Genomic DNA, 27,717 nt, shown 5'->3' with positions numbered 1-27,717 from the left:
CGCCCCCCCTCGCCCCCCCCAGGGCCATGAAGCGCCCCCGCTGTGGGGTCCCGGACCGCTTTGGGGCGGAGGTGAAGGCCAACGTGAGGCGCCGCCGTTACGCCATTCAGGGCTCCAAGTGGGAGCAGCGCGACATCACCTTCTGGTGGGGGGCTGGGGGGACATGGGGGGCTGGGGGGGGATGTGGGGGGATGGGGGGATGGGGGGGGATATGGGGGGATGGGGGGATGGGGGGGGATATGGGGGGCTGGGGGTGGAATATGGGGGGCTGGGGGGATGGGGGGGGGAGATGGGGGGATGGGGGGGGATATGGGGGGAGATGGGGGGCTGGGGGGAGATATGGGGGGCTGGGGGGGGAATATGGGGGGTAGAGGGGGGAGATGGGGGGCTGGAGGGGAGATGGAGGGCTGGGGGGGGAATATGGGGGGATGGGGGGATGGGGGGGGGACATGGGGGGCTGTGGGGGGAATATGGGGGGCTGGGGGGGAGATGGGGGGATGGGGGGGGAATATGGGGGGAGATGGGGGGCTGGGGGGTGGGATATGGGGGGCTGGAGGGGGAATATGGGGGGCTGGGGGGGAGATGGGGGGATGGGGGGGAGATGGGGGGATGGGGGGGGAGATGGGGGGATGGGGGGGGAGTATAAGGGGCTGGGGGGGGATATGGGGGCTGTAGGGGGGGCCATGGGGTATCCCCCCACACCCCACAGCCCCCCCCGACCCCCATCTCTGCCCCACAGCCTGCAGAACCACACCCCACACCCCATAACCCTCCCATCCCCCCCATACCCCATAACCCCCCCCCACACCCCACAGCCCTGACCCCCATCTCTGCCCCACAGCCTGCAGAACCACACCCCATACCCCATAACCCCCCCTACCCCATAACCCCCCCCATACCCCACACCCCATCTCCCCCATCCCTCCCCACACCCCATAGCCCCCCACACCCCACAGCCCTGACCCCAATGTCTGCCCCACAGCCTGCAGAACCACACCCCATACCCCCCCAACCCCCCCACACCCCATAACCCCCCAATACCCCATAACCCCCCCCATACCCCACACCCCACCCCACACCCCCCCTGACCCCCATCTCTGCCCCACAGCCTGCAGAACCACACCCCACACCCCATATCCCTCCCATCCCCCCCATACCCCATAACCCCCCCACACCCCACAGCCCTCACCCCCATCTCTGCCCCACAGCCTTCAGAACCACACCCCATACCCCATACCCCCCCATACCCCACACCCCACACCCCATAGCCCCCCACACCCCACAGCCCTGACCCCGATGTCTGCCCCACAGCCTGCAGAACCACACCCCACACCCCCCCTGACCCCCATCTCTGCCCCTCAGCCTGCAGAACCACACCCCACACCCCATAACCCTCTCATCCCCCCCATACCCCATAACCCCCGCACACCCCACACCCCATAGCCCCCCACACCCCATGGCTCTGACCCCGATGTCTGCCCCGCAGCCTGCAGAACCACACCCCATACCCCATAACCCCCCATACCCCATAACACCCCCACACCCCACACCCCACCCGACAGCCCCCCCTGACCCCGATCTCTGCCCCCACACCCCACAGCCCTGACCCCAATGTCTGCCCCACAGCCTGCAGAACCACACCCCATACCCCTTAACCCCCCCACACCCCACACCCCATAGCCCCCCATCCCCCCCACACCCCACACCCCACAGCCCTGACCCCCATCTCTGCCCCACAGCCTGCAGAACCACACCCCACACCCCATAGCCCCCCATCCCCCCCACACCCCACCCCACAGCCCTGACCCCGATCTCTGCCCCACAGCCTTCAGAACCACACCCCATACCCCATAACCCCCCCCACACCCCATAACCCCCCCCATACCCCATAACCCCCCCACAACCCCACACCCCACCCCACACCCCACAGCCCTGACCCCGATGTCTGCCCCACAGCCTGCAGAACCACACCCCACACCCCATAGCCCCCCATCCCCCCCACACCCCACCCCACAGCCCTGACCCCGATCTCTGCCCCACAGCCTTCAGAACCACACCCCATACCCCATAACCCCCCCCACACCCCATAACCCCCCCATACCCCATAACCCCCCCACACCCCACACCCCACCCCACACCCCACAGCCCTGACCCCGATGTCTGCCCCACAGCCTGCAGAACCACACCCCACACCCCACAGCCCTGACCCCCATCTCTGCCCCTCAGCCTGCAGAACCACACCCCACACCCCATAACCCTCTCATCCCCCCCATACCCCATAACCCCCGCACACCCCACACCCCATAGCCCCCCACACCCCACGGCTCTGACCCCGATGTCTGCCCCGCAGCCTGCAGAACCACACCCCATACCCCATAACCCCCCATACCCCACACCCCACACCCCATACCCCCCCATCCCCCCCCCACACCCTATAACCCTCCCATACCCCATACCCCCCCATACCCCACACCCCACACCCCATACCTTCCCATCCCCCCCCATACCCCATAACCCCCCATACCCCACACGCCATAGGCCCCCTATCCCCCCCCACACCCCACAGCCCTGACCCCCATATCTGCCCCACAGCCTGCAGAACCACACCCCATACCCCATAACCCCCCCCATACCCCACAGCCCCCCCCCCCCTGACCCCCATCTCTGCCCCACAGCCTGCAGAACCACACCCCATACCCCATAGCCCCCCATCCCCCCCCACACCCCACCCTATAGCCCCCCTGACCCCGACCTCTGCCCCCCACACCCCACACCCCATAGCCCCCCACACCCCACAGCCCCCCCTGACCCTGACCTCTGCCCCACAGCCTGCAGAACCACACCTCATAGCCCCCCACACCCCACACCCCACACCCCATAACCCCCCCATACCCCATAACCCCCCCATACCCCACACCCCACACCCCCCCTGACCCCCATCTCTGCCCCACAGCCTTCAGAACCACACCCCACACCCCATAGCCCCCCATCCCCCCCACACCCCACACCCCACCCCACAGCCCTGACCCTGATGTCTGCCCCACAGCCTGCAGAACCACACCCCACACCCCCCCTGACCCCCATCTCTGCCCCACAGCCTGCAGAACCACACCCCATACCCCATAACCCCTGCACACCCCACAGCCCTGACCCCGATGTCTGCCCCACAGCCTGCAGAACCACACCCCATACCCCATAACCCCCGCACACCCCACACCCCATAGCCCCCCATACCCCCCCACACCCCACCCCACAGCCCCCCCTGACCCCCATCTCTGCCCCACAGCCTCCAGAACCACACCCCACACCCCATAGCCCCCCATCCCCCCCACACCCCCCTGACCCCGATGTCTGCCCCACAGCCTGCAGAACCACACCCCACACCCCATAGCCCCCCACACCCCACACCCCCCTGACCCCCATCTCTGCCCCACAGCCTGCAGAACCACACCCCATACCCCCCCACACCCCACACCCCAACCCATAGCCCCCCCTGACCCCGATCTCTGCCCCCACACCCCATACCCCATAACCCCCCCATACCCCACACCCCTTACCCCATACCCCCCCATACCCCACACCCCACACCCCACCCCACAGCCCTGACCCCCATCTCTGCCCCACAGCCTGCAGAACCACACCCCACACCCCATAACCCCCCCATACCCCACACCCCACACCCCCCCTGACCCCCATCTCTGCCCCACAGCCTGCAGAACCACACCCCATACCCCCCCACACCCCACACCCCAACCCATAGCCCCCCCTGACCCCGATCTCTGCCCCCACACCCCATACCCCATAACCCCCCCATACCCCACACCCCACACCCCACCCCACAGCCCTGACCCCCATCTCTGCCCCACAGCCTGCAGAACCACACCCCACACCCCATAACCCCCCCATACCCCACACCCCACACCCCCCCTGACCCCCATCTCTGCCCCACAGCCTGCAGAACCACACCCCATACCCCCCCACACCCCACACCCCAACCCATAGCCCCCCCTGACCCCGATCTCTGCCCCCACACCCCATACCCCATAACCCCCCCCATACCCCACACCCCTTACCCCATACCCCCCCATACCCCACACCCCACACCCCACCCCACAGCCCTGACCCCCATCTCTGCCCCACAGCCTGCAGAACCACACCCCACACCCCATAACCCCCCCATACCCCACACCCCACACCCCCTCTGACCCCCATCTCTGCCCCACAGCCTGCAGAACCACACCCCATACCCCATAACCCCTGCACACCCCACAGCCCTGACCCCCATCTCTGCCCCACAGCCTGCAGAACCGCACCCCATACCCCCCCCATACCCCACACCCCAACCCATAGCCCCCCCCTGACCCCGATCTCTGCCCCCACACCCCATACCCCATAACCCCCCCATACCCCACACCCCACACCCCATAGCCCCCCACACCCCACACCCCACAGCCCTGACCCCCATCTCTGCCCCACAGCCTGCAGAACCACACCCCGAAGGTGGGGGAGGCGGCCACCCGCGCTGCCATCCTCCGCGCCTTCGGGGTGTGGGCGTCCGTCACCCCACTGCGCTTCCGGGAAGTGCCCCCCGGCGCCGCCCCCCCCCGCCGACATCGTCCTCTTCTTCGCCGAGGGCTTCCACGGCGACAGCTCCCCCTTCGACGGCGAGGGGGGGTTCCTGGCCCACGCCTACTTCCCCGGGCCCCACATCGGGGGGGACACGCACTTCGACGGCGCCGAGCCCTGGACCACGCGCAACGACGACCTCAGCGGTAGGGGGGGGTCGGGACCCATAGGGACACATAGAGTAGCATTGGACCCATAGGGACCCATAGAGACCAATAGAGACCCATAGAGACCAATAGGGACCCATAGAGTAGCATTGGACCCATAGGGACCCATAGGGACACGTAGGGACACATAGGGACCCATAGAGGGACATTGGACCCATAGGGACCCATAGGGACCAATAGGGACCCATAGAGTGACTTTGGACCCATGGGGACACATAGAGGGACATTGGACCCATAGGGACCCATAGAGACCAATAGAGACCCATAGAGACCAATAGGGACCCATAGAGTAGCATTGGACCCATAGGGACCCATAGGGACACGTAGGGACACATAGGGACCCATAGAGTGACGTTGGACCCATAGGGACCCATAGAGGGACATTGGACCCATAGGGACCCATAGGGACCAATAGGGACCCATAGAGTGACTTTGGACCCATGGGGACACATAGAGGGACATTGGACCCATAGGGACCCATAGAGACCAATAGGGACCCATAGAGACCAATAGGGACCCATAGAGGGACATTGGACCCATAGGGATCCATAGGGACACATGGAGGGACATTGGACCCATAGGGACCCATAGGGACACAGGGAGGGACATTGGACCCATAGGGACCCATAGAGACCAATAGGGACCCATAGAGGGACATTGGACCCATAGGGACCCATAGAGACCAATAGGGACCCATAGAGTAGCATTGGACCCATAGGGACCCATAGGGACACGTAGGGACACATAGGGACACATAGAGGGACGTTGGACCCATAGGGACCCATAGAGACCAATAGGGACCCATAGAGTAGCATTGGACCCATAGGGACCCATAGAGACCAATAGGGACCCATAGAGTAGCATTGGACCCATAGGGACCAATAGGGACCCATAGAGTGACATTGGACCCATGGGGACGCATAGAGGGACATTGGACCCATAGGGACCCATAGGGACCAATAGGGACCCATAGAGGGACATTGGACCCATGGGGACCCATAGAGGGACATTGGACCCATAGGGACCCATAGAGACCAATAGGGACCCATAGAGGGATATTGGACCCATGGGGACCCATAGAGGGACATTGGACCCATAGGGACCCATAGAGACCAATAGGGACCCATAGAGTAGCATTGGACCCATAGGGACCCATAGGGACACGTAGGGACACATAGGGACCCATAGAGTGACGTTGGACCCATAGGGACCCATAGAGGGACATTGGACCCATAGGGACCCATAGGGACCAATAGGGACCCATAGAGTGACTTTGGACCCATGGGGACACATAGAGGGACATTGGACCCATAGGGACCCATAGAGACCAATAGGGACCCATAGAGACCAATAGGGACCCATAGAGGGACATTGGACCCATAGGGATCCATAGGGACACATGGAGGGACATTGGACCCATAGGGACCCATAGGGACACAGGGAGGGACATTGGACCCATAGGGACCCATAGAGACCAATAGGGACCCATAGAGGGACATTGGACCCATAGGGACCCATAGAGACCAATAGGGACCCATAGAGTAGCATTGGACCCATAGGGACCCATAGGGACACGTAGGGACACATAGGGACACATAGAGGGACGTTGGACCCATAGGGACCCATAGAGACCAATAGGGACCCATAGAGGGACGTTGGACCCATAGGGACCCATAGGGACCCATTGACCTCCATTGATCCCCATTGATCCCCATTGACCCCCATTGATCCCCATTGACCCCCATTGACCCCCATTGACCCCCATTGATCCCCATTGATTCCCATTGACCCCCATTGATCCCCATTGATCCCCATTGACCCCCACTGACTTCCATTGATCCCCATTGATCCCCATTGATTCCCATTGACCCCCATTGATCCCCATTGATCCCCATTGACCCCCATTGACTTCCATTGATCCCCATTGATTCCCATTGACCCCCATTGACTCCCATTGATCCCCATTGATCCCCATTGACCCCCATTGACCCCCACGGACCCCCATTGATTCCCATTGATCCCCATTGACCCCCATTAACTCCCATTGATCCCCATTGACCCCCCACACCCCCATAACCCCCCCACACCCCCATGACCCCCCGTGACCCCCCCTGACCCCGTGCCCCCCCGTGCCCCCATGAACCCCCATGCCCCCATACCCTCCCTGCCCCCCCATGACCCCCCGTGACCCCATGACCCCCCACCCCCCCTGACCCCCCGTGCCCCCCATGACCCCATGACCCCCCACGCCCCCATAACCCCCCGTGACCCCCCTGTGACCCCATGACCCCCCACACCCCCATAACCCCCCCACACCCCCATGACCCCCAGTGACCCTCTGCCCCCCTGTGACCCCATGACCCCCCGTGACCCCCCCTGGCCCTGTGACCCCCTGTGACCTCGTGACCCCCCTTAACCCCGCAACCCCCCATGACCCCCTGTGACCCCATGACCCCCCATGACCCCCCTGTGACCCCGTGACCCCCCGTGACCCCATGCCCCCCTGTGACCCTGACCCCCCATGACCCCCCACGTCCCCAGGCCCCCACGCCCCCATGACCCCCCCTGACCCTGTGCCCCCCCGTGACCCCCCCTGACCCCCCGTGACCCCCCCTGACCCCGTGACCCCCCATAACCCCCCAACCCCCAGTGACCCTCTGCCCCCCTGTGCCCCCATGACCCCCCGTGACCCCCCCTGGCCCTGTGCCCCCCTGTGACCCCGTGCCCCCCCACCCCTCATAACCCCCCATGACCCCCTGATCCCCCATAACCCCCCGTGCCCCCCTTTGCCCCCCCGTGACCCCGTGCCCCCCCCCGTGCCCCCCCGTGACCCCCCGTGACCCCCTGACCCGTGCCCCCATGACCCCCCGTGACCCCCCCTGACCCCATGACCCCCCGTGACCCCTCACCCCCCCACGCCCCCATAACCCCCTGTGCCCCCCCATGACCCCCCCTGACCCCGTGACCCCCTGACCCCGTGCCCCCCCCGTGACCCCATGAACCCCGGGCCCCCCGTGACCCCATGACCCCCCCGTGCCCCCCATGACCCCGTGACCCCGTGCCCCCCCTGTGACCCCCTGACCCCATGACCCCCCGTGACCCCATGACCCCGTGACCCCGTGACCCCCCGTGCCCCCCCGTGACCCCCTGACCCCATGACCCCCCCTGACCCTGTGACCCCGTGACCCCCCGTGCCCCCCTGTGACCCCATGACCCCTCACCCGCCCCACCCCCATGACCCCCCACCCCAATGACCCCCTGTGACCCCATGACCCCCCGTGCCCCCCATGACCCTCCATGACCCCTCACCCCCCCCACCCCCATGACCCCCCATGACCCTGTGCCCCCCCGTGCCCCCCCGTGCCCCCCGTGACCCTGTGCCCCCCTACGCCCCCATGACCCCCCATGACCACCAACCCCCCATGACCCCCCCTGACCCCGTGCCCCCCTGTGCCCCCCTGTGACTCCGTGCCCCCTGTGCCCCCCATGACCCCGTGCCCCCCCGTGACCCCATGACCCCCAGTGACCCTGTGCCCCCCCGTGACCCCATGACCCCCAGTGACCCCTTGTGACCCTGTGACCCCATGACCCCCCGTGACCACCAACCCCCCATGACCCCCAACCCCCCGTGACCCCCCATGCCCCCCATGACCCCGTGACCCCCTGTGACCCTGTGACCCCCTGACCCCATAACCCCCCATGCCCCCCCCGTGACCCCGTGCCCCCCCTGTGACCCCCTGACCCCATGACCCCCCCGTGACCCCGTGACCCCATGACCCCCCGTGCCCCCCATGACCCCGTGACCCCCCGAGCCCCCCCGTGACCCCGTGACCCCGTGTCCCCCGTGACCCCTCACCCCCCTACCTCCCCATAACCCCCCATGCTCCCTGTGACCCCGTGCCCCCCTGTGACCCTGTGACCCCCCATGACCCCGTGCCCCCCCGTGACCCCATGACCCCATGCCCCCCTCTGACCCCGTGCCCCCCCCGTGACCCCATGACCCCTCACCCCCCCACCCCCATGACCCCCCCTGACCCCGTGCCCCCCCTGACCCCATGACCCCCCGTGACCCCCCATAACCCCCCGTGCCCCCCCATGACCCCCCCTGACCCCGTGACCCCCTGACCCCGTGCCCCCCTGTGACCCCATGACCCCCATAACCCCCCGTGACCCCGTGCCCCCCTGACCCCCTGACCCCATGACCCCCCGTGACCCCGTGACCCCATGACCCCCCGTGCCCCCCATGACCCCGTGACCCCCCGAGCCCCCCCGTGACCCCCCCTGACCCCGTGCCCCCCCTGACCCCATGACCCCCCGTGACCCCTCACCCCCCCACGCCCCCATAACCCCCCGTGCCCCCCCATGACCCCCCCTGACCCCGTGACCCCCTGACCCCGTGCCCCCCGTGACCCCGTGACCCCTCACCCCCCCCCACCCCCATGCCCCCCCTGACCCCATGCCCCCCTACGCCCCCATAACCCCCCGTGCCCCCTGTGACCCCATGACCCCCCGTGACCCCGTGACCCCATGACCCCTGTGCCCCCCTGTGACCCCCTGACCCCGTGACCCCCCACCCCCATAACCCCCTGTGTGCCCTGTGACCCCGTGCCCCCTGTGACCCCGTGCCCCCTGTGACCCCGTGACCCCCCGTGACCCCGTGACCCCATGACCCCCCGACCCCGTGCCCGCCGTGACGCGGTGCCCGCACTGCCCGTGAGGTCACGACGTGTTCCTGGTGGCGCTGCACGAGCTGGGCCACGCGCTGGGCCTGGAGCACTCCAGCGACCCCTCGGCCGTCATGGCGCCCTTCTACCAATGGATGGACACCGCCCCCTTCGTGCTGCCCGACGACGACCGCCGCGGCATCCAGCAGCTCTACGGTACCGCCCCACAGCGACCCATAGCGACCCATAGCGCCCCATAGCGACCCATAGAGATCCATTGGACCCATAGGGACCCATAGAGATCCATTGGACCCATAGGGACCCATAGAGCAGCTCTACGGTACTGCCCCACAGCGACCCACAGCGACCCATAGCGACCCATAGCAACCCATAGGGACCCACATAGGGACCCATAGAGATCCATTGGACCCATAGGGACCCATAGAGATCCATAGGGACCCATAGGGACCCATAGAGATCCATTGGACCCATAGGGACCCATAGAGATCCATTGGACCCACAGGGACCCATAGAGATCCATAGAGACCCATAGGGACCCATAGAGATCCATAGCAACCCATAGCGACCCATAGAGATCCATTGGACCCATAGAGATCCATAGGGACCCATAGGGACCCATAGAGATCCATTGGACCCATAGGGACCCATAGAGCAGCTCTACGGTACTGCCCCACAGCGACCCACAGCGACCCATAGCGACCCATAGCGACCCATAGGGACCCATAGAGCAGCTCTACGGTACCGCCCCATAGCGCCCCATAGCGACCCATAGCAACCCATAGAGATCCATTGGACCCATAGGGACCCATAGGGACCCATAGAGCAGCTCTACAGTACTGCCCCACAGCACCCCATAGCGACCCATAGCGACCCATAGGGACCCATAGGGACCCATAGAGCAGCTCTACGGTACCGCCCCATAGCGCCCCATAGCGACCCATACCGACCCATAGAGCAGCTCTACGGTACCGCCCCATAGCGACCCATAGCGCCCCATAGCAACCCATAGCGCCCCATAGCGACCCATAGAGCAGCTCTACGGTACCGCCCCACAGCGACCCATAGCGACCCATAGCGACCCATAGCGACCCATAGGGACCCATAGAGCAGCTCTACGGTACCGCCCCATAGCGCCCCATAGCGACCCATAGCAACCCATAGAGATCCATTGGACCCATAGGGACCCATAGGGACCCATAGAGCAGCTCTACAGTACTGCCCCACAGCACCCCATAGCGACCCATAGCGACCCATAGGGACCCATAGGGACCCATAGAGCAGCTCTACGGTACCGCCCCATAGCGCCCCATAGCGACCCATACCGACCCATAGAGCAGCTCTACGGTACCGCCCCATAGCGACCCATAGCGCCCCATAGCAACCCATAGCGCCCCATAGCGACCCATAGAGCAGCTCTACGGTACTGCCCCACAGCGACCCATAGCGACCCATAGAGATCCATTGGACCCATAGGGACCCATAGAGCAGCTCTACGGTACTGCCCCACAGCGACCCATAGCGACCCATAGCGACCCATAGAGATCCATAGCGACCCATAGAGCAGCTCTACGGTACCGCCCCATAGCGACCCACAGCGACCCACAGCGACCCATAGCGACCCATAGCAACCCATAGGGACCCACATAGGGACCCATAGAGATCCATTGGACCCATAGGGACCCATAGAGCAGCTCTACGGTACCGCCCCATAGCGACCCACAGCGACCCACAGCGACCCATAGCGACCCATAGAGATCCATTGGACCCATAGCGACCCATAGAGCAGCTCTACGGTACCGCCCCACAGCGACCCATAGCGACCCATAGCAACCCATAGGGACCCACATAGGGACCCATAGAGATCCATTGGACCCATAGCGACCCATAGAGATCCATTGGACCCATAGGGACTCATAGAGATCTATAGCGACCCATAGAGATCCATAGCAACCCATAGAGCAGCTCTACGGTACTGCCCCACAGCGACCCATAGCGACCCATAGCGACCCATAGCGACCCATAGAGATCCATAGGGACCCATAGAGCAGCTCTACGGTACTGCCCCACAGCGACCCATAGCGACCCATAGCGACCCATAGGGACCCATAGGGACCCATAGGGACCCATAGAGCAGCTCTACGGTACTGCCCCACAGCGACCCATAGCGACCCATAGCGACCCATAGAGCAGCTCTACGGTACTGCCCCACAGCGACCCATAGCGACCCACATAGGGACCCATAGAGATCCATTGGACCCATAGGGACCCATAGAGATCCATAGGGACCCATAGGGACCCATAGAGATCCATAGCAACCCATAGAGCAGCTCTACGGTACCGCCCCATAGCAACCCATAGCGACCCATAGCAACCCATAGAGATCCATTGGACCCATAGGGACCCATAGAGATCCATAGGGACCCATAGGGACCCATAGCGACCCATAGGGACCCATAGGGACCCATAGAGATCCATAGGGACCCATAGGGACCCATAGAGATCCATTGGACCCATAGCGACCCATAGAGATCCATAGGGACCCATAGAGCAGCTCTACGGTACTGCCCCACAGCGCCCCATAGCGACCCATAGCGACCCACATAGGGACCCATAGAGATCCATTGGACCCATAGGGACCCATAGAGATCCATAGGGACCCATAGGGACCCATAGAGATCCATTGGACCTATAGGGACCCATAGAGATCCATAGGGACCCATAGAGATCCATTGGACCCATAGGGACCCATAGAGCAGCTCTACGGTACCGCCCCACAGCGCCCCATAGCGACCCACATAGGGACCCATAGAGATCCATTGGACCCATAGGGACCCATAGAGCAGCTCTACGGTACCGCCCCATAGCGACCCATAGCGCCCCATAGCGACCCATAGCGACCCACATAGGGACCCATAGAGATCCATTGGACCCATAGGGACCCATACAGATCCATAGGGACCCATAGGGACCCATAGAGATCCATTGGACCCATAGGGACCCATAGAGATCCATAGGGACACATAGGGACCCAGAGAGATCCATAGCAACCCATAGAGCAGCTCTACGGTACCGCCCCATAGCGACCCATAGCACCCCATAACTGCCCCATAGCACCCCAGAGCCCCACATCTGCCCCATAGCGCCCCATAGCACCCCAGAGAGCCCCACATCTGCCCCATAGCACCCCATATCTGCCCCATAGCACCCCATACCTGCCCCATAGCACCCCATAGTGCCCCATAGCACCCTATAGTGCCCCATAGCACTCCATAGCACCCCACATCTGCCCCATAGCACCCCATATCTGCCCCATAGCACCCCTTTGTGCCCCATAGCACCCCTTTGTGCCCCATAGCACCCTGTAGTGCCCCATAGCGCTCCATAGCACCCCACATCTGCCCCATAGCACCCCATACCTGCCCCATAGCACGCCATAACTGCCCCATAGCATCCCATAGTGCCCCATAGCACCCCATATCTGCCCCATAGCACCCCATAACTTCCCCATAGCACCCCATAACTGCCCCATAGCACCTCATAGCGCCCCATAGCACCCCATGGAGTCCCATAACTGCCCCATAGCACCCCATAGTGCCCCATAGCACCCCATAGTGCCCCACATCTGCCCCATAGCACCCCATATCTGCCCCATAGCACCCCATACCTGCCCCATAGCACCCCATAGTGCCCCATAGCACCCTATAGTGCCCCATAGCACTCCATAGCACCCCACATCTGCCCCATAGCACCCCATAACGCCCCACAGCACCCCACATCTGCCCCATAGCACCCCATAACTGCCCCATAGCACCCCATATCTGCCCCATAGCACTCCTTTGTGCCCCATAGCACCCTGTAGTGCCCCATAGCACTCCATAGCACCCCACATCTGCCCCATAGCACCCCATAACTGCCCCGTAGCACCCCATAGCGCCCCATAGCACCCCATGGAGTCCCATAACTGCCCCATAGCACCCCATAGTGCCCCATAGCACCCCAGAGAGCCCCACATCTGCCCCATAGCACCCCATATGTGCCCCATAGCACCCCATAACTGCCCCATAGCACCCTATAGTGCCCCATAGCACCCCATAACTGCCCCATAGCACCCTGTAGTGCCCCATAGCTGCCCCACAGCACCCCACATCGTGTCATCCCCCATAGGGCCGGGTCCCAACATGCCCCCCCCGGACCCCCGCGGCACAGCGCTGCCCCACGACCCCGACCGGCCGCCCCACGGCCCCCCCTATGGGCCCCGCATCTGCGACGGCGGCTTCGATACCATCGCGGTGCTCAGGGGGGAGATGTTCGTGTTCAAGGTGTGGGGCTGGGGCGGGATGTGGGGCTGAGATGTGGGGCTGGGGGGGGATGTGGGGCTGCGATGTGGGGCTGGGGGGAGATGTGGGGCTGAGATGTGGGGCTGGGGGGGGATGTGGGGCTGCGATGTGGGGCTGGGGGGGGGTGGGGCCGGGCTGGGGGGTGGATGTGGGGCTGCGATGTGGGGCTGGGGGGGGATGTGGGGCTGCGATGTGGGGCTGGGGGGGGTGGGGCCAGGCTGTGGGGTGGATGTGGGGCTGCGATGTGGGGCTGGGGGGTTGTGGGGCTGAGATGTGGGGCTTGGGGGGCTGGGGTGGTTCTGGGCTCTCTATGGGGCAGCCATGGGCTATCTATGGGGCAGCTATGGGGCAGCTGTGGGCTCTCTATGGGGCAGCCATGGGCTATCGATGGGGCAGCTATGGGGCAGCTGTGGGCTCTCTATGGGGCAGCCCTGGGCTATCTATGGGCTATCTATGGGGCAGCCCTGGGCTATCTATGGGCTATCTATGGGGCAGCTACGGGGCAGCTGTGGGCTATCTATGGGGCAGCTATGGTGCTGTTAAGGGCTATCTCTGGGCTATCCATGGGACAGCTATGGGGCAGCTGTGGGCTATCTATGGGGCAGCTGTGGGGCAGCTTTGGGCTATCTATGGGGCAGCTATGGGGCAGCTGTGGGCTATCCATGGACTATCTCTGGGCTATCTATGGGGCAGCTATGGGGCAGCTCTGGGCTATCTATGGGGCTGTTAAGGGCTATCTTTGGGCTATCTATGGGGCAGCTATGGGGCAGCTGTGGGGCAGCTTTGGGCTATCTATGGGGCAGCTATGGGGCTGTTAAGGGCTATCTCTGGGCTATCTATGGGGCAGCTGTGTGCTATCTATGGGGCATCTCTGGGCTATCTATGGGGCAGCCCTGGGCTATTTCTGGGCTATCTATGGGCCATCTATGGGGCAGCTTTGGGCTATCTATGGGGCAGCTATGGGGCTGTTATGGGCTATCTATGGGGTTGTTAAGGGCTATCTCTGGGCTATTTCTGGGCTATCTATGGGGCAGCCCTCGGCTATCTCTGGGCTATCTATGGGGCAGCTATGGGCTATCTATGGGGCAGCTGTGGGTTATCTATGGGGCAGCTCTGGGCTATCTATGGGGCAGCCATGGTCTATCTCTGGGCTATCTATGGGGCAGCTATGGGGCTGTTAAGGGCTATCTCTGGGCTATTTATGGGGCAGCTATGGGGCAGCTGTGGGCTATCCATGGACTATCTCTGGGCTATCTATGGGGCAGCTATGGGGCTGTTAAGGGCTATTTCTGGGCTATCTATGGGGCAGCCCTGGGCTATGTATGGGCCGTCTATGGGGCAGCCGTGGGGCAGCGGTTCCCCCCACGCGCCCCCTATTTGCCCCCCAGGAGCGGTGGCTGTGGCGGCTGCGGGAGCGCCGGGTGCTGCCCGGTTACCCCCTCCCTATGGGGCAGCTGTGGCCCGGACTGCCCCACAGCATCGACGCCGCCTATGAGAGGAAGGACGGCAAGTTCGTCTTCTTCAAAGGTCAGGGGTCACGGGGGTCAGAGGTCACGGGGGGTCAGAGGTCACAGGGTCACGTGGGGGCAGAGGGGGTTATGGGGTCCGGGGTCAGTTGGGGGGCATTGAGGGGGGAGGGGTGGGATGGGGGGACCACAGTGGGAGTGGTTGGGGTCACCGGGGTCAGAGGTCACGAGGTCACAGGGGTCAGAGGTCACGGGGGGTCAGAGGTCACGGGGTCACCGGGGGTCACGTGGGGGGCAGAGGGGGTTATGGGGTCACTTGGGGGTCATTGGGGGGGGTGGGGGGACCACAGTGGGTGTGGTTGGGGTCACGGGGTCAGAGGTCACGAGGTCACAGGGGTCAGAGGTCACGGGGGTCAGAGGTCACTTGGGGGTCAGGGCTGGGATGTGGGGTCCACACTGGTCCGTACTGGTTTGTATTGGTCCATACTCGTCTATACTTGTTTATACTGGTCAGTACTGGTTTATACTGGTTTGTACTGGTCTGTACTGTTCCATACTGGTCGGTACTGGTTGGTACCGGTCGGTACTGGTCAGTACTGGTTTATACTGGTCCGTACTGGTCGGTACAGGTGTGTACTGGTTGGTACTGGTCGGTACTGGTTTATACCGGTTGGTACTGGTTTATAATGTTCGGTACTGGTTTATACTGGTCTATACTTGTTTATACTGGTCGGTACTGGTCAGTACTGGTTTATACTGGTCGGTACTGGTGTGTACTGGTTTATACTGGTCTATACTTATTTATACTGGTCTATACTTGTTTATACTGGTCGGTACTGGTTTATACCGGTCGGTACTGGTGTGTACTGGTCTGTACTGGTCCGTACTGGTGTGTACTGGTCCGTACTGGTGTGTACTGGTGTGTACCGGTTTATAATGTTCGGTACTGGTTTATACTGGTCTATACTTGTTTATACTGGTCCGTACCGGTCGGTACGGGTGTGTACTGGTTGGTACAGGTGTGTACTGGTTGGTACTGGTCCGTACTGGTGTGTACTGGTCCGTACCGGTCGGTACTGGTTTATACTGTTTTGTACTGGTCGGTACTGGTGTGTACTGGTCGGTACTGGTCCGTACTGGTGTGTACTGGTCCGTACTGGTGTGTACTGGTTGGTACTGGTTTATAATGTTTGGTACTGGTTTATACTGGTCTATACTTGTTTATACTGGTCAGGACTGGTGTGCACTGGTCCGTACTGGTCCGTACTGGTCCGTACTGGTGTGTACTGGTTTATAATGTTCGGTACTGGTTTATACTGGTCTATACTTGTTTATACTGGTCCGTACTGGTCGGTACTGGTCGGTACCGGTGGGTACTGGTCCGTACTGGTCCGCACTGGTGTGTACTGGTCCGTGCTGGTGTGTACTGGTCCGTACTGGTCCGTACTGGTCCATACTGGTCCATACTGGTCCTTACTGGTTCCTACTGATCTATACTGGTCTATATTTGTTTATACTGGTCCATACTGGTCTATACTTGTTTATACTGGTCCATACCAGTCTGTACTGGTCCGTACTGGTCGGTACTGGTCGGTACCGGTGGGTACTGGTTGGTACTGGTCCGTACTGGTGGGTACTGGTGGGTACCGGTGGGTACTGGTGTGCACTGGTTGGTACTGGTCCGTACTGGTCGGTACTGGTCGGTACGGGTGTGTACTGCTCCATACTGGTTCCTACTGATCCATACTGGTCAGTACTGGTCCGTACCGGTCCGTACTGGTGTGTACTGGTCCGTACTGGTTTGTACTGGTCCGTACCGGTCCGTACTGGTGTGTACTGGTCAGTACTGGTTTATACTGGTCGGTACTGGTTTCTACCGGTCGGTACTGGTGTGTACTGGTCCGTACTGGTTTGTACTGGTCCGTACCGGTCCGTACTGGTGTGTACTGGTCAGTACTGGTGGGTACTGGTTGGTACTGGTCTGTACTGGTCGGTACTGGTTTATACTGTTTTGTACTGGTCCGTACTGGTCGGTACTGGTCCGTACTGGTCGGTACCGGTGGGTACTGGTTGGTACTGGTTTATACTGGTGGGTACTGGTCAGTACAGGTGTGCACTGGTCCGTACTGGTCCGTACTGGTGTGCATTGGTGCGTGCGGTTGCAGGCGGGCAGCAGTGGGTGTTCTCGGAGGCGGCGCTGCAGCCGGGTTACCAGTGGTTGGTACCGGTGTGTACTGGTCCGTACTGGTGTGTACTGGTCCGTACTGGTTTATACTGGTCCGTACTGGTGTGTAGCGGTGTGTGCGGTTGCAGGCGGGCGGCAGTGGGTGTTCTCGGAGGCGGCGCTGCAGCCGGGTTACCAGTGGTTGGTACCGGTGTGTACTGGTCGGTACTGGTGTGTACTGGTCCGTACTGGTTTATACTGGTCCGTACTGGTGTGCATTGGTGCGTGCGGTTGCAGGCGGGCAGCAGTGGGTGTTCTCGGAGGCGGCGCTGCAGCCGGGTTACCAGTGGTTGGTACCGGTGTGTACTGGTCGGTACTGGTGTGTACTGGTGGGTACTGGTCGGTACTGGTTTATACTGGTCCGTACTGGTGTGTAGCAGTGTGTGCGGTTGCAGGCGGGCGGCAGTGGGTGTTCTCGGAGGCGGCGCTGCAGCCGGGTTACCAGTGGTTGGTACTGGTGTGTACTGGTCCGTACTGGTCGGTACTGGTTTATACTGGTCCGTACTGGTCGGTACCGGTGTGTACTGGTCGGTACTGGTTGGTACTGGTTTATACTGGTCCGTACTGGTCCGTACTGGTGCGTGCGGTTGCAGGCGGGCGGCAGTGGGTGTTCTCGGAGGCGGCGCTGCAGCCGGGTTACCAGTGGTTGGTACCGGTGTGTACTGGTCGGTACTGGTGTGTACTGGTGGGTACTGGTCGGTACTGGTCGGTACTGGTTTATACTGGTCCGTACTGGTGTGTAGTGGTGCGTGCGGTTGCAGGCGGGCGGCAGTGGGTGTTCTCGGAGGCGGCGCTGCAGCCGGGTTACCAGTGGTTGGTACCGGTGTGTACTGGTCGGTACTGGTTTATACTGGTCGGTACTGGTCCGTACTGGTCCGTACTGGTCCGTACTGGTGCGTGCGGTTGCAGGCGGGCGGCAGTGGGTGTTCTCGGAGGCGGCGCTGCAGCCGGGTTACCAGTGGTTGGTACCGGTGTGTACTGGTCGGTACTGGTCGGTACTGGTCCGTACTGGTTTATACTGGTCCGTACTGGTGTGTAGCGGTGTGTGCGGTTGCAGGCGGGCGGCAGTGGGTGTTCTCGGAGGCGGCGCTGCAGCCGGGTTACCAGTGGTTGGTACCGGTGTGTACTGGTCGGTACTGGTCGGTACTGGTCCGTACTGGTTTGTACTGGTCCGTACTGGTCCGTACTGGTGCGTGCGGTTGCAGGCGGGCGGCAGTGGGTGTTCTCGGAGGCGGCGCTGCAGCCGGGCTTCCCGCGCGCTCTGCCGGACGTGGGCCGGGGGCTGCCGGAGCGCATCGACGCCGCGCTGCTGTGGCTGCCCAGCGGGGCCACGTACCTCTTCCGGGGCGACAAGTGAGTGCTGTGAGCTGCCGGGACCTGGGGAGGCCTTTTGGGGGGCTGCTGGGGCCTTTTGGGGGGCTATTGGGGCCTTTTGGGGGGCTATCGGGGCCTTTTGGGGGGCTTTTGGGGCCTTTTGGGGCCTTTTGGGGGGCTTTTGGGGCCGTAATGGGGGCTTCTGGGGCCTTTTGGGGGGCTGCTGGGGTCTTTTGGGGGGCTATCGGGGCCTTTTGGGGGGCTTTTGGGGCCTTTTGGGGGGCTTCTGGGGGGCTTTGGGGGCCTTTTGGGGGGCTGCTGGGGCCTTTTGGGGGGCTATTGGGGCCTTTTGGGGGGCTATCGGGGCCTTTTGGGGGGCTTTTGGGGGGCTTTTGGGGGCCTTTTGGGGCCTTCATGGGGGACAAGTGAGTGCGCGCAGCTGCCGTGACCTGCGCGGGGCTTTGGGGGGCTGCTGGGGGGCTGCTGGGGCCTTTTGGGGGGCTATCAGGGCCTTTTGGGGGGCTGCTGGGGGGCTTTTGGGGGCCTTTTGGGGGGCTATCAGGGCCTTTTGGGGGGCTATCGGGGCCTTTTGGGGGCTGCAGGGGCCTTTTGGGGGGCTGCTGGGGGGCTATGAGGGCCTTTTGGGGGGCTTTTGGGGCCTTTTGGGGGGCTGCTGGGGGGCTTTTGGGACCTATTGGGGGGCTTTTTGGGGATCTTCCAGGACCTTTTGGGGCCTTTTGGGGGGCTTCTGGGGATCTTCCAGGACCTTTTGGGGCCTTTTGGGGGGCTTCTGGGGCCTTTTGGGGGACAAGTGAGTGCTGTGAGCTGCCGGGACCTGGGGGGGGCTTTTAGGGGACCTGCCAGGACCTTTGGGGGCCTTTTGGGGCCTTTTGGGGGGCTTTTGGGGGGCTATCGGGGCCTTTTGGGGGGCTTTTGGGGCCTTCATGGGGGGCTCTTGGGGGCGTTGGGGGGCTTTTGGGGCCTTCATGGGGGCTTTTGGGGCCTTCATGGGGGACAAGTGAGTGCGCGCAGCTGCCAGGACCTGGGGGGGGCTTTGGGGGGCTGCTGGGGGGCTTCTGGGGCCTTCTGGGGGGCTGCTGGGGTCTTTTTGGGGGGCTATCAGGGCCTTTAGGGGCCTTTTGGGGGGCTTCTGGGGGGCTTTTGGGGGCCTTTTGGGGGGCTATCGGGGCCTTCATGGGGGCTTTTGGGGCCTTCATGGGGGCTTCTGGGGCCTTTTGGGGGGCTATCAGGGCCTTTTGGGGGGCTATCGGGGCCTTCTGGGGGGCTTTTTGGGGATCTTCCAGGACCTTTTGGGGCCTTTTGGGGGACTTTTGGGGGGCTATCGGGGCCTTTTGGGGGACTGCAGGGGGGCTTCTGGGGGGCTTTTGGGGCCTTCATGGGGGCTTCTGGGGCCTTTTGGGGGGCTATCAGGGCCTTTTGGGGGGCTATCGGGGCCTTCTGGGGGGCTTTTTGGGGATCTTCCAGGACCTTTTGGGGCCTTTTGGGGGACTTTTGGGGGGCTATCGGGGCCTTTTGGGGGACTGCAGGGGGGCTTCTGGGGGGCTTTTGGGGCCTTCATGGGGGCTTCTGGGGCCTTTCTGGGGGGCTTTTTGGGGATCTTCCAGGACCTTTTGGGGCCTTTTGGGGGGCTTTTGGGGCCTTCATGGGGGACAAGTGAGTGCTGTGAGCTGCCGGGACCTGGGGGGGCTTTGGGGGGCTGCTGGGGGGCTGCTGGGGCCTTTTGGGGGGCTGCTGGGGTCTTTTGGGGGGCTTTTGGGGCCTTTTGGGGGGCTGCAGGGGGGCTTTTGGGACCTATTGGGGGGCTTTTTGGGGATCTTCCAGGACCTTTTGGGGCCTTTTGGGGGACAAGTGAGTGCTGTGAGCTGCCAGGACCTGGGGGGGGCTTTTGGGGGCCTTTTGGGGGGCTTCTGGGGGGCTTTTGGGGGCCTTTTGGGGGGCTATCGGGGCCTTCATGGGGGCTTTTGGGGCCTTCATGGGGGCTTCTGGGGCCTTTTGGGGGGCTATCAGGGCCTTTTGGGGGGCTATCGGGGCCTTCTGGGGGGCTTTTTGGGGATCTTCCAGGACCTTTTGGGGCCTTTTGGGGGACTTTTGGGGGGCTATCGGGGCCTTTTGGGGGACTGCAGGGGGGCTTCTGGGGGGCTTTTGGGGCCTTCATGGGGGCTTCTGGGGCCTTTTGGGAGGCTTTTGGGGCCTTCATGGGGGCTGCAGGGGCCTTTCTGGGGGGCTTTTTGGGGATCTTCCAGGACCTTTTGGGGCCTTTTGGGGGGCTTTTGGGGCCTTCCTGGGGGATAAGTGAGTGCTGTGAGCTGCCGGGACCTGCGCGGGGCTTTGGGGGGCTGCTGGGGGGCTGCTGGGGCCTTTTGGGGGGCTTCTGGGGGGCTTCTGGAGCCTTTTGGGGGGCTGCTGGGGTCTTTTTGGGGGGCTATCAGGGCCTTTAGGGGCCTTTTGGGGGGCTTCTGGGGGGCTTTTGGGGGCCTTTTGGGGGGCTATCGGGGCCTTCATGGGGGCTTTTGGGGCCTTCATGGGGGCTTTTGGGGAGCTGCAGGGGGGACAAGTGAGTGCTGTGAGCTGCCAGGACCTGCGCGGGGCTTTGGGGCCTTCTGGGGATCTTCCAGGACCTTTTGGGGCCTTTTGGGGGACTTTTGGGGGCCTTCTGGGGCCTTCATGGGGCCTTTTGGGGCCTTTTGGGGGGCTTTTGGGGCCTTTTGGGGGGCTTTTGGGGCCTTCATGGGGGCTTCTGGGGCCTTTTGGGGGGCTTTTGGGGCCTTTTGGGGGGCTATCGGGGCCTTTTGGGGGGCTTTTGGGGCCTTCATGGGGGGCTCTTGGGGGCGTTGGGGGGCTTTTGGGGCCTTCATGGGGGCTTTTGGGGCCTTCATGGGGGACAAGTGAGTGCTGTGAGCTGCCGGGACCTGGGGGGGGGCTTTGGGGGGCTGCTGGGGGGCTATCGGGGCCTTTTGGGGGGCTTCTGGGGCCTTTTGGGGGGCTTTTGGGGGGCTCCAGGGGGGCTTTTGGGGCCTTCATGGCAGACAAGTGAGTGCTGTGAGCTGCCGGGACCTGCGCGGGGCTTTGGGGCCTTTTGGGGGGCTGCAGAGGGGCTTCTGGGGGGGCTATCAGGGCCTTTTGGGGCCTTTTGGGGGGCTTCTGGGGATCTTCCAGGACCTTTTGGGGCCTTTTAGGGGGCTTTTGGGGCCTTCATGGGGGACAAGTGAGTGCGGTGAGCTGCCAGGACCTGCGGGGGGCTGCTGGGGCCTTTTGGGGGGCTTCTGGGGCCTTTTGGGGGGCTTTTGGGGCCTTAATGGGGGATAAGTGAGTGTGCACAGCTGCCAGGACCTGTGGGGGGCTTTTAGGGGACCTGCCAGGACCTTTGGGGGCTTTTGGGGGCCTTTTGGAGGGCTATCGGGGCCTTTTGGGGGGCTGCAGGGGCCTTCATGGGGGCTTTTGGGGCCTTCATGGGGGATAAGTGAGTGCTGTGAGCTGCCGGGACCTGCGCGGGGCTTTGGGGATCTGCCAGGACCTGCGGGGGCCTTCATGGGGGCTTCTGGGGCCTTTTGGGGGGCTTCTGGGGCCTTTTGGGGGGCTTCTGGGGCCTTTCTGGGGGGCTTTTTGGGGATCTTCCAGGACCTTTTGGGGCCTTTTGGGGGACTTTTGGGGCCTTAATGGGGGACAAGTGAGTGCTGCGAGCTGCCGGGACCTGCGGGGGGCTGCTGGGGCCTTTTGGGGGGCTGCAGGGGGCCTTTTCGGGGGCTTTTGGGGGGCTTCTGGGGCCTTCTGGGGGGCTTTTGGGGCCTTCATGGGGGCTTTGGGGGGGCTTCTGGGGCCTTAATGGGGGACAAGTGAGTGCTGTGAGCTGCCAGGACCTGCGCGGGGCTGCTGGGGCCTTCTGGGGGGCTGCAGGGGCCTTCATGGGGGCTTCTGGGGCCTTTTGGGGGGCTGCTGGGGCCTTTTGGGGGGCTTTTGGGGCCTTTTGGGGGGCTTCTGGGGGCCTTTTGGGGGGCTTTTTGGGGATCTTCCAGGACCTTTTGGGGCCTTTTGGGGCCTTCATGGGGGATAAGTGAGTGCTCTGAGCTGCCAGGACCTGCCGGGCCTTCTGGGGGCCTTTTGGGGGGCTGCGGAGGGCTTCTGGGGGGCTTTTGGGGGACTTTTGGGGCCTTAATGGGGGCTTTCTGGGGATCTTCCAGGACCTTTTGGGGCCTTTTTGGGGGGCTTTTGGGGCCTTTTGGGGTTTTAATGGGGGACAAGTGAGTGCTGTCAGCTGCCAGGACCTGCCGGGCCTTTTGGGGCCTTCATGGGGGCCTTTTGGGGGGCTTTTGGGGCCTTTTTGGAGGGCTTTGGGGGCCTTTTGGGGGGCTTTTGGGGGGACTTTGGGTGGCTTTTGGGGTCTTTCTGGGGGGCTTTTGGGGCCTTAATGGGGGCTTTCTGGGGATCTTCCAGGACCTTTGGGGGGCCTTTTTGGGGGGCTTTTGGGGCCTTCATGGGGGACAAGTGAGTGCTGTGAGCTGCCAGGACCTGCGGGGGGCTGCGGGGGGCTTCTGGGGGATCTTCCAGGACCTTTTGGGGCCTTTTGGGGGGCTTTGGGGGGCCTTTTTGGGGGGCTTTTGCGGGGCTTTGGGGCCTTTTTGGGGGGCTATGGGGGGCTTTGGGGCCTTTTTAGGGACCTGCCAGGACCTTTGAGGTCTTCAAGGTCTGTGAGGATCTGCCAGGACCTTTGGGGCTTTTTTGGGGGGCCTTCCAGGACCTTTGGAGGGCTTTTAGGGCTTTTTTAGGGATCTTGCAGGACCTTTGGGAACCTTCCAGGACCCTTTTGTGTATCTTCCAGGACTTTCTGGGGTTTTTTGGGGGGGGTTTTGGGGATCTTCCGGGACCTTTTGGGGTTCGTTTGGGATCTTTCAGAACACTGCCTTTTCTTGGGACCTTCCAGGACCTTTCGGGACCTTCTGTGCTTTTCTGGGGCCTTTTGGGATCTTCTGGGGCCTTTCGGGACCTTCCAGGACCTTCTGGGGCCTTTTGGGACCTTCCAGGACCTTTTGGGATCTTCTGGGGCCTTTCGGGACCTTCCAGGACTTTTTGGGGCCTTTCGGGACCTTCCAGGACCTTTTGGGATCTTCTGGGATCTTTTGGGGTTTTCTGGGACCTTCCAGGACCTTTCGGGGCTTTTCTATCATCTCTTCACCCTATAGCACTGCCCTATATGGACCCCGACCCCATAGCACTGCCCTATAGGGACCCCATAGGGCCCCCGACCCCATAGCCCTGCCCCATAGGGACCCCGACCCCATAGTCCTGCCCCATAGGGACCCCATAGGGCCCCCAACCCCATAGTCCTGCCCCATAGGGACCACAACCCCATAGCTCTGCCCCATAGGGACCCCATAGGGCCCCCGACCCCATAGCCCTGCCCCATAGGGACCCCATAGGGCCCCCAACCCCATAGTCCTGCCCCATAGGGACCACAACCCCATAGCTCTGCCCCATAGGGACCCCATAGGGCCCCTGACCCCATAGCCCTGCCCCATAGGGACCCCATAGGGCCCCCGACCCCATAGCCCTGCCCCATAGGGACCCCATAGGGCCCCCGACCCCATAGCCCTGCCCCATAGGGACGCCATAGGGCCCCCGACCTCATAGCGCTGCCCCATAGGGACCCCCCAGACACCCTGACCCCATAGCGCTGCCCCATAGGGACCCCATAGGGCCCCCGACCCCATAGCGCTGCCCCATAGGTACTACCGGTTCAATGAGGAGACGGAGTCGGTGGACCCCGATTACCCCAAAAGCATTTCCGTGTGGGGCGGCGTCCCCGAATCACCCCAAGGAGCATTTATGGGGTCGGATGACGGTATGGGGGGGGATATGGGGGCAATGGGGGGGGATATGGGGTCAGTAGGGGAGATACGGGGTCAGTGGGGCGGATATGGGGTCAGTGGGGTCAGCCGGGGGGGGATATGGGGGTGGTGGAGGGGGGGTTATGGGGTCAGTGGGGGGGATATGGGGTTGATGGGGTCAGTGGGGGAGATATGGGGTCAGTGGGGGGGATATGGGGTCAGTGGGGGGGGATATGGGGTCAGTGGGGGGATATGGGGTCAATGGGGTCAGTGGGGGGGAGATATGGGGTCAGTGGGGGGGGATATGGGGTCAGTGGGGGGATATGGGGTCAATAGGGTCAGTGGGGGGCAGATATGGGGTCAGTGGGGGGAGGGATACAGGGTCAGTGGGGGGGATATGGGGTCAGTGGGGGGATATGGGGTCAATGGGGTCAGTGGGGGGGGATATGGGGTCAGTGGGGGGATATGGGGTCAGTGGGGGGGGGGATACAGGGTCAGTGGGGGGGATATGGGGTTAATTGGGCGGATATGGGGTCAATAGGGTCAGTGGGGGGCAGATATGGGGTCAGTGGGGGGGATATGGGGTCAGTGGGGGGATATGGGGTCAATGGGGTCAGTGGGGGGGGATATGGGGGCAGCGGGGGGATATGGGGGGCGGTGGAGGGGGGGTTATGGGGTCAGTAGAGGGGATATGGGGTCAGTGGGGGGATATGGGGTCAGTAGGGAGGGGCTATGGGGTCAATGGGGTTAATGGGGGGATATGGGGTCAGTGGGGGGGATATGGGGGTGGCGGAGGGGGGGTTATGGGGTCAGTAGAGGGAATATGGGGTCAGTGGGGGGCTATGGGGTCAGTGGGGGGGCTGTGGGGAGATACGGGGGTGTATGGGGTGTGTTATGGGGCGCTATGGGGCGCTGTGGGTCCTAACAATGTGTTCTCTTCTTGCCCCACTGCCCCCCACTGACCCCCAATGACCGCATGACCCCAATGACCCCCATAACCCCGAATGACCCCGTGACCCCCGATGACCCCGTGACCCCGAATGACCCCGTGACCCCGAATGACCCCCCAATGGCTGCATGACCCCCACGACCCCTAATGACCCCTAATGACCCCGTGGCCCCCAATGACCCCCAATGACCCCATGACCCCTAATGACCCCATGGCCCCCCATGACCCCCAATGACCCCCATGGCTGCATGACCTGCACGACCCCTCATGACCCCTAATGACCCCGTGACCCCTGATGACCCCTAATGACCCCGTGACCCCTCATGACCCCTGATGACCCCGTGACCCCTGATGACCCCTAATGACCCCGTGACCCCCGCTGACCCCGTGACCCCGCAGCCTACACGTACTTTGTGAAGGGCTCCCGCTATTGGCAGTTCGACAACCGCCAGCTGCGCGTCACCCCGGGTTACCCCAAATCCCTGCTCCGCGATTGGCTGGGCTGCCCGGAGCCCCGCCCACCACCCCGCCCTGGCCCCGCCCCTTCCTCTTCCCCGCCGGAAACGGGCGCCGGGGGGGGGGGTGGGGAAACGGAAGTCATCGTCATCGAAGTGGGCGGGGAAGGGGCGGGGCCCGGAGCGGTGGCCACGCCCCTGGCGCTGCTGGGGGGGGCCGGGGGGCTGCTGGCGGCCGTGCTGTGGTTCCGCCGCCGGGGGGCGCCCAAGAAACTGCTGCGCTGTCAGCGCTCCCTCCTGCCCCGCGTTTAGGCCACGCCCCCCCCACCCCCCCCAGACCTGCGTGGCCACGCCCACTCCCCCCACCACCCCTCCCGTGTTGTCAATGGGAGAGAGGCCACGCCCACACTGCCCAAGCCACGCCCACAATCACACACCACGCCCCCGACCTGCGTGGCCACGCCCACTCCCCCCGTGTTGTCTATGGGACAGAGGCCACGCCCCCGAGCCACAAGGCCACGCCCACAACATGTCAGGACACGCCCACACTGCCCAAGCCACGCCCACAATCACAGACCACGCCCCCGACCTGCGTGGCCACGCCCACTGCCCCCCTCCACCGTCCCGTGTTGTCTATGGGAGGCCACGCCCACAACGTGTCAGGCCACGCCCACCCCGCCAGTGACACGCCCACACTACTCCAGCCCCGCCCACAATCAGGCGGTGCTCGCCCCACTCAAGCCACGCCCACCTATCCCAGGCCACGCCCTCAGAGCTGTCAGGCCTCACCCACTCTTCTCTATGGGGAAGGGAGGCCACGCCCACCTCACCCAGACCACGCCCACCCTGCCCAAGCCACGCCTCCCACCCCCGGCACAGGCAAGCCACGCCCACTCTTTCTCCCCCCCCCCATCATCTCCCCCCTTGTGTGTGGTCAAGGGGAGAAAGCCACGCCCATCCTTGCCAGGCCACGCCCCCCCCACTTAGGCCACGCCCACCCTCCTCCCCATTATTCACTCCCGTTATCGTGGCCCTTTCCTATTGGCTGAACAAGAGGCCACGCCCACACTGAAACCGCATCCCCTCCCATGGCCACGCCCCATCCCCCGGCAGGGGAACCAATGGGAGCGCGGTTCTCCCGGCCTGTGGGCGGGGCTTGGCGCGGCCACGCCTTCCTTTTCCTTTTATGGTGCTCTGGGCGTGGCCTCTCCTGACCCCACCCGCTTGGTGTGCAATCCCAGTGGGCGGGGCTTAAAGCGGCCCGATCGCCGCAAAGGGGGCGTGGCCGAGCAAAAAGGGGCGGAGCCTTCCGCTGCGCGGAGCGCTCCAATTGGCTGACATAGGCAGCAGGGCGGGGCTATGCAAATGAGGGGGGGCGGGGCCCTGCGCCCTTTTTTCGTTCTTTTTTTGGGTATTTTTTTTTATTTTTTATTTTTTATTTTTACCGTTTTTGGGGTATTTTTTGTATTGGGGGCAAATGGACCGGGATGGGAACCCCCCCCCCCCCCTAAAATCCCGCGGGGCGGGGCCAAAGGGAGGGGGAGGGGCGGCCGGGCCACGCCCCCTGCGGGAGGGAGGGTTGAACGACACTAATTAGTACTTAATTAATTAATGGGGTCATTAAAGATGGCCGGAAATGATTCGCAAGCGG

The 27,717-nt window shown here is 63.3% G+C and overlaps 1 protein-coding gene across 1 annotated transcript; it reads left to right on the top strand.

Moving 5' to 3' along the window:
• LOC121108129 (matrix metalloproteinase-14-like) lies at positions 1 to 27,706 on the top strand. Its single transcript, XM_040654997.2, is given in 9 exon segments — positions 1 to 145; positions 4,479 to 4,583; positions 4,585 to 4,772; positions 9,512 to 9,673; positions 13,643 to 13,797; positions 15,204 to 15,342; positions 18,711 to 18,858; positions 24,561 to 24,676; positions 26,011 to 27,706. Coding segments are annotated over 9 exon segments (1,500 nt in total). The 5' UTR covers positions 1 to 26; the 3' UTR covers positions 26,379 to 27,706.
• Positions 27,707 to 27,717: the final 11 nt, after the last annotated feature.

The sequence above is a fragment of the Gallus gallus genome, chromosome 35 (assembly GCF_016699485.2).
Source record: "Gallus gallus isolate bGalGal1 chromosome 35, bGalGal1.mat.broiler.GRCg7b, whole genome shotgun sequence".
NCBI lineage: Eukaryota > Metazoa > Chordata > Aves > Galliformes > Phasianidae > Gallus > Gallus gallus.
The sequence above is the reverse complement of the archived record's forward strand: the minus strand, read 5'-3'. Positions and strand labels throughout refer to the sequence as shown.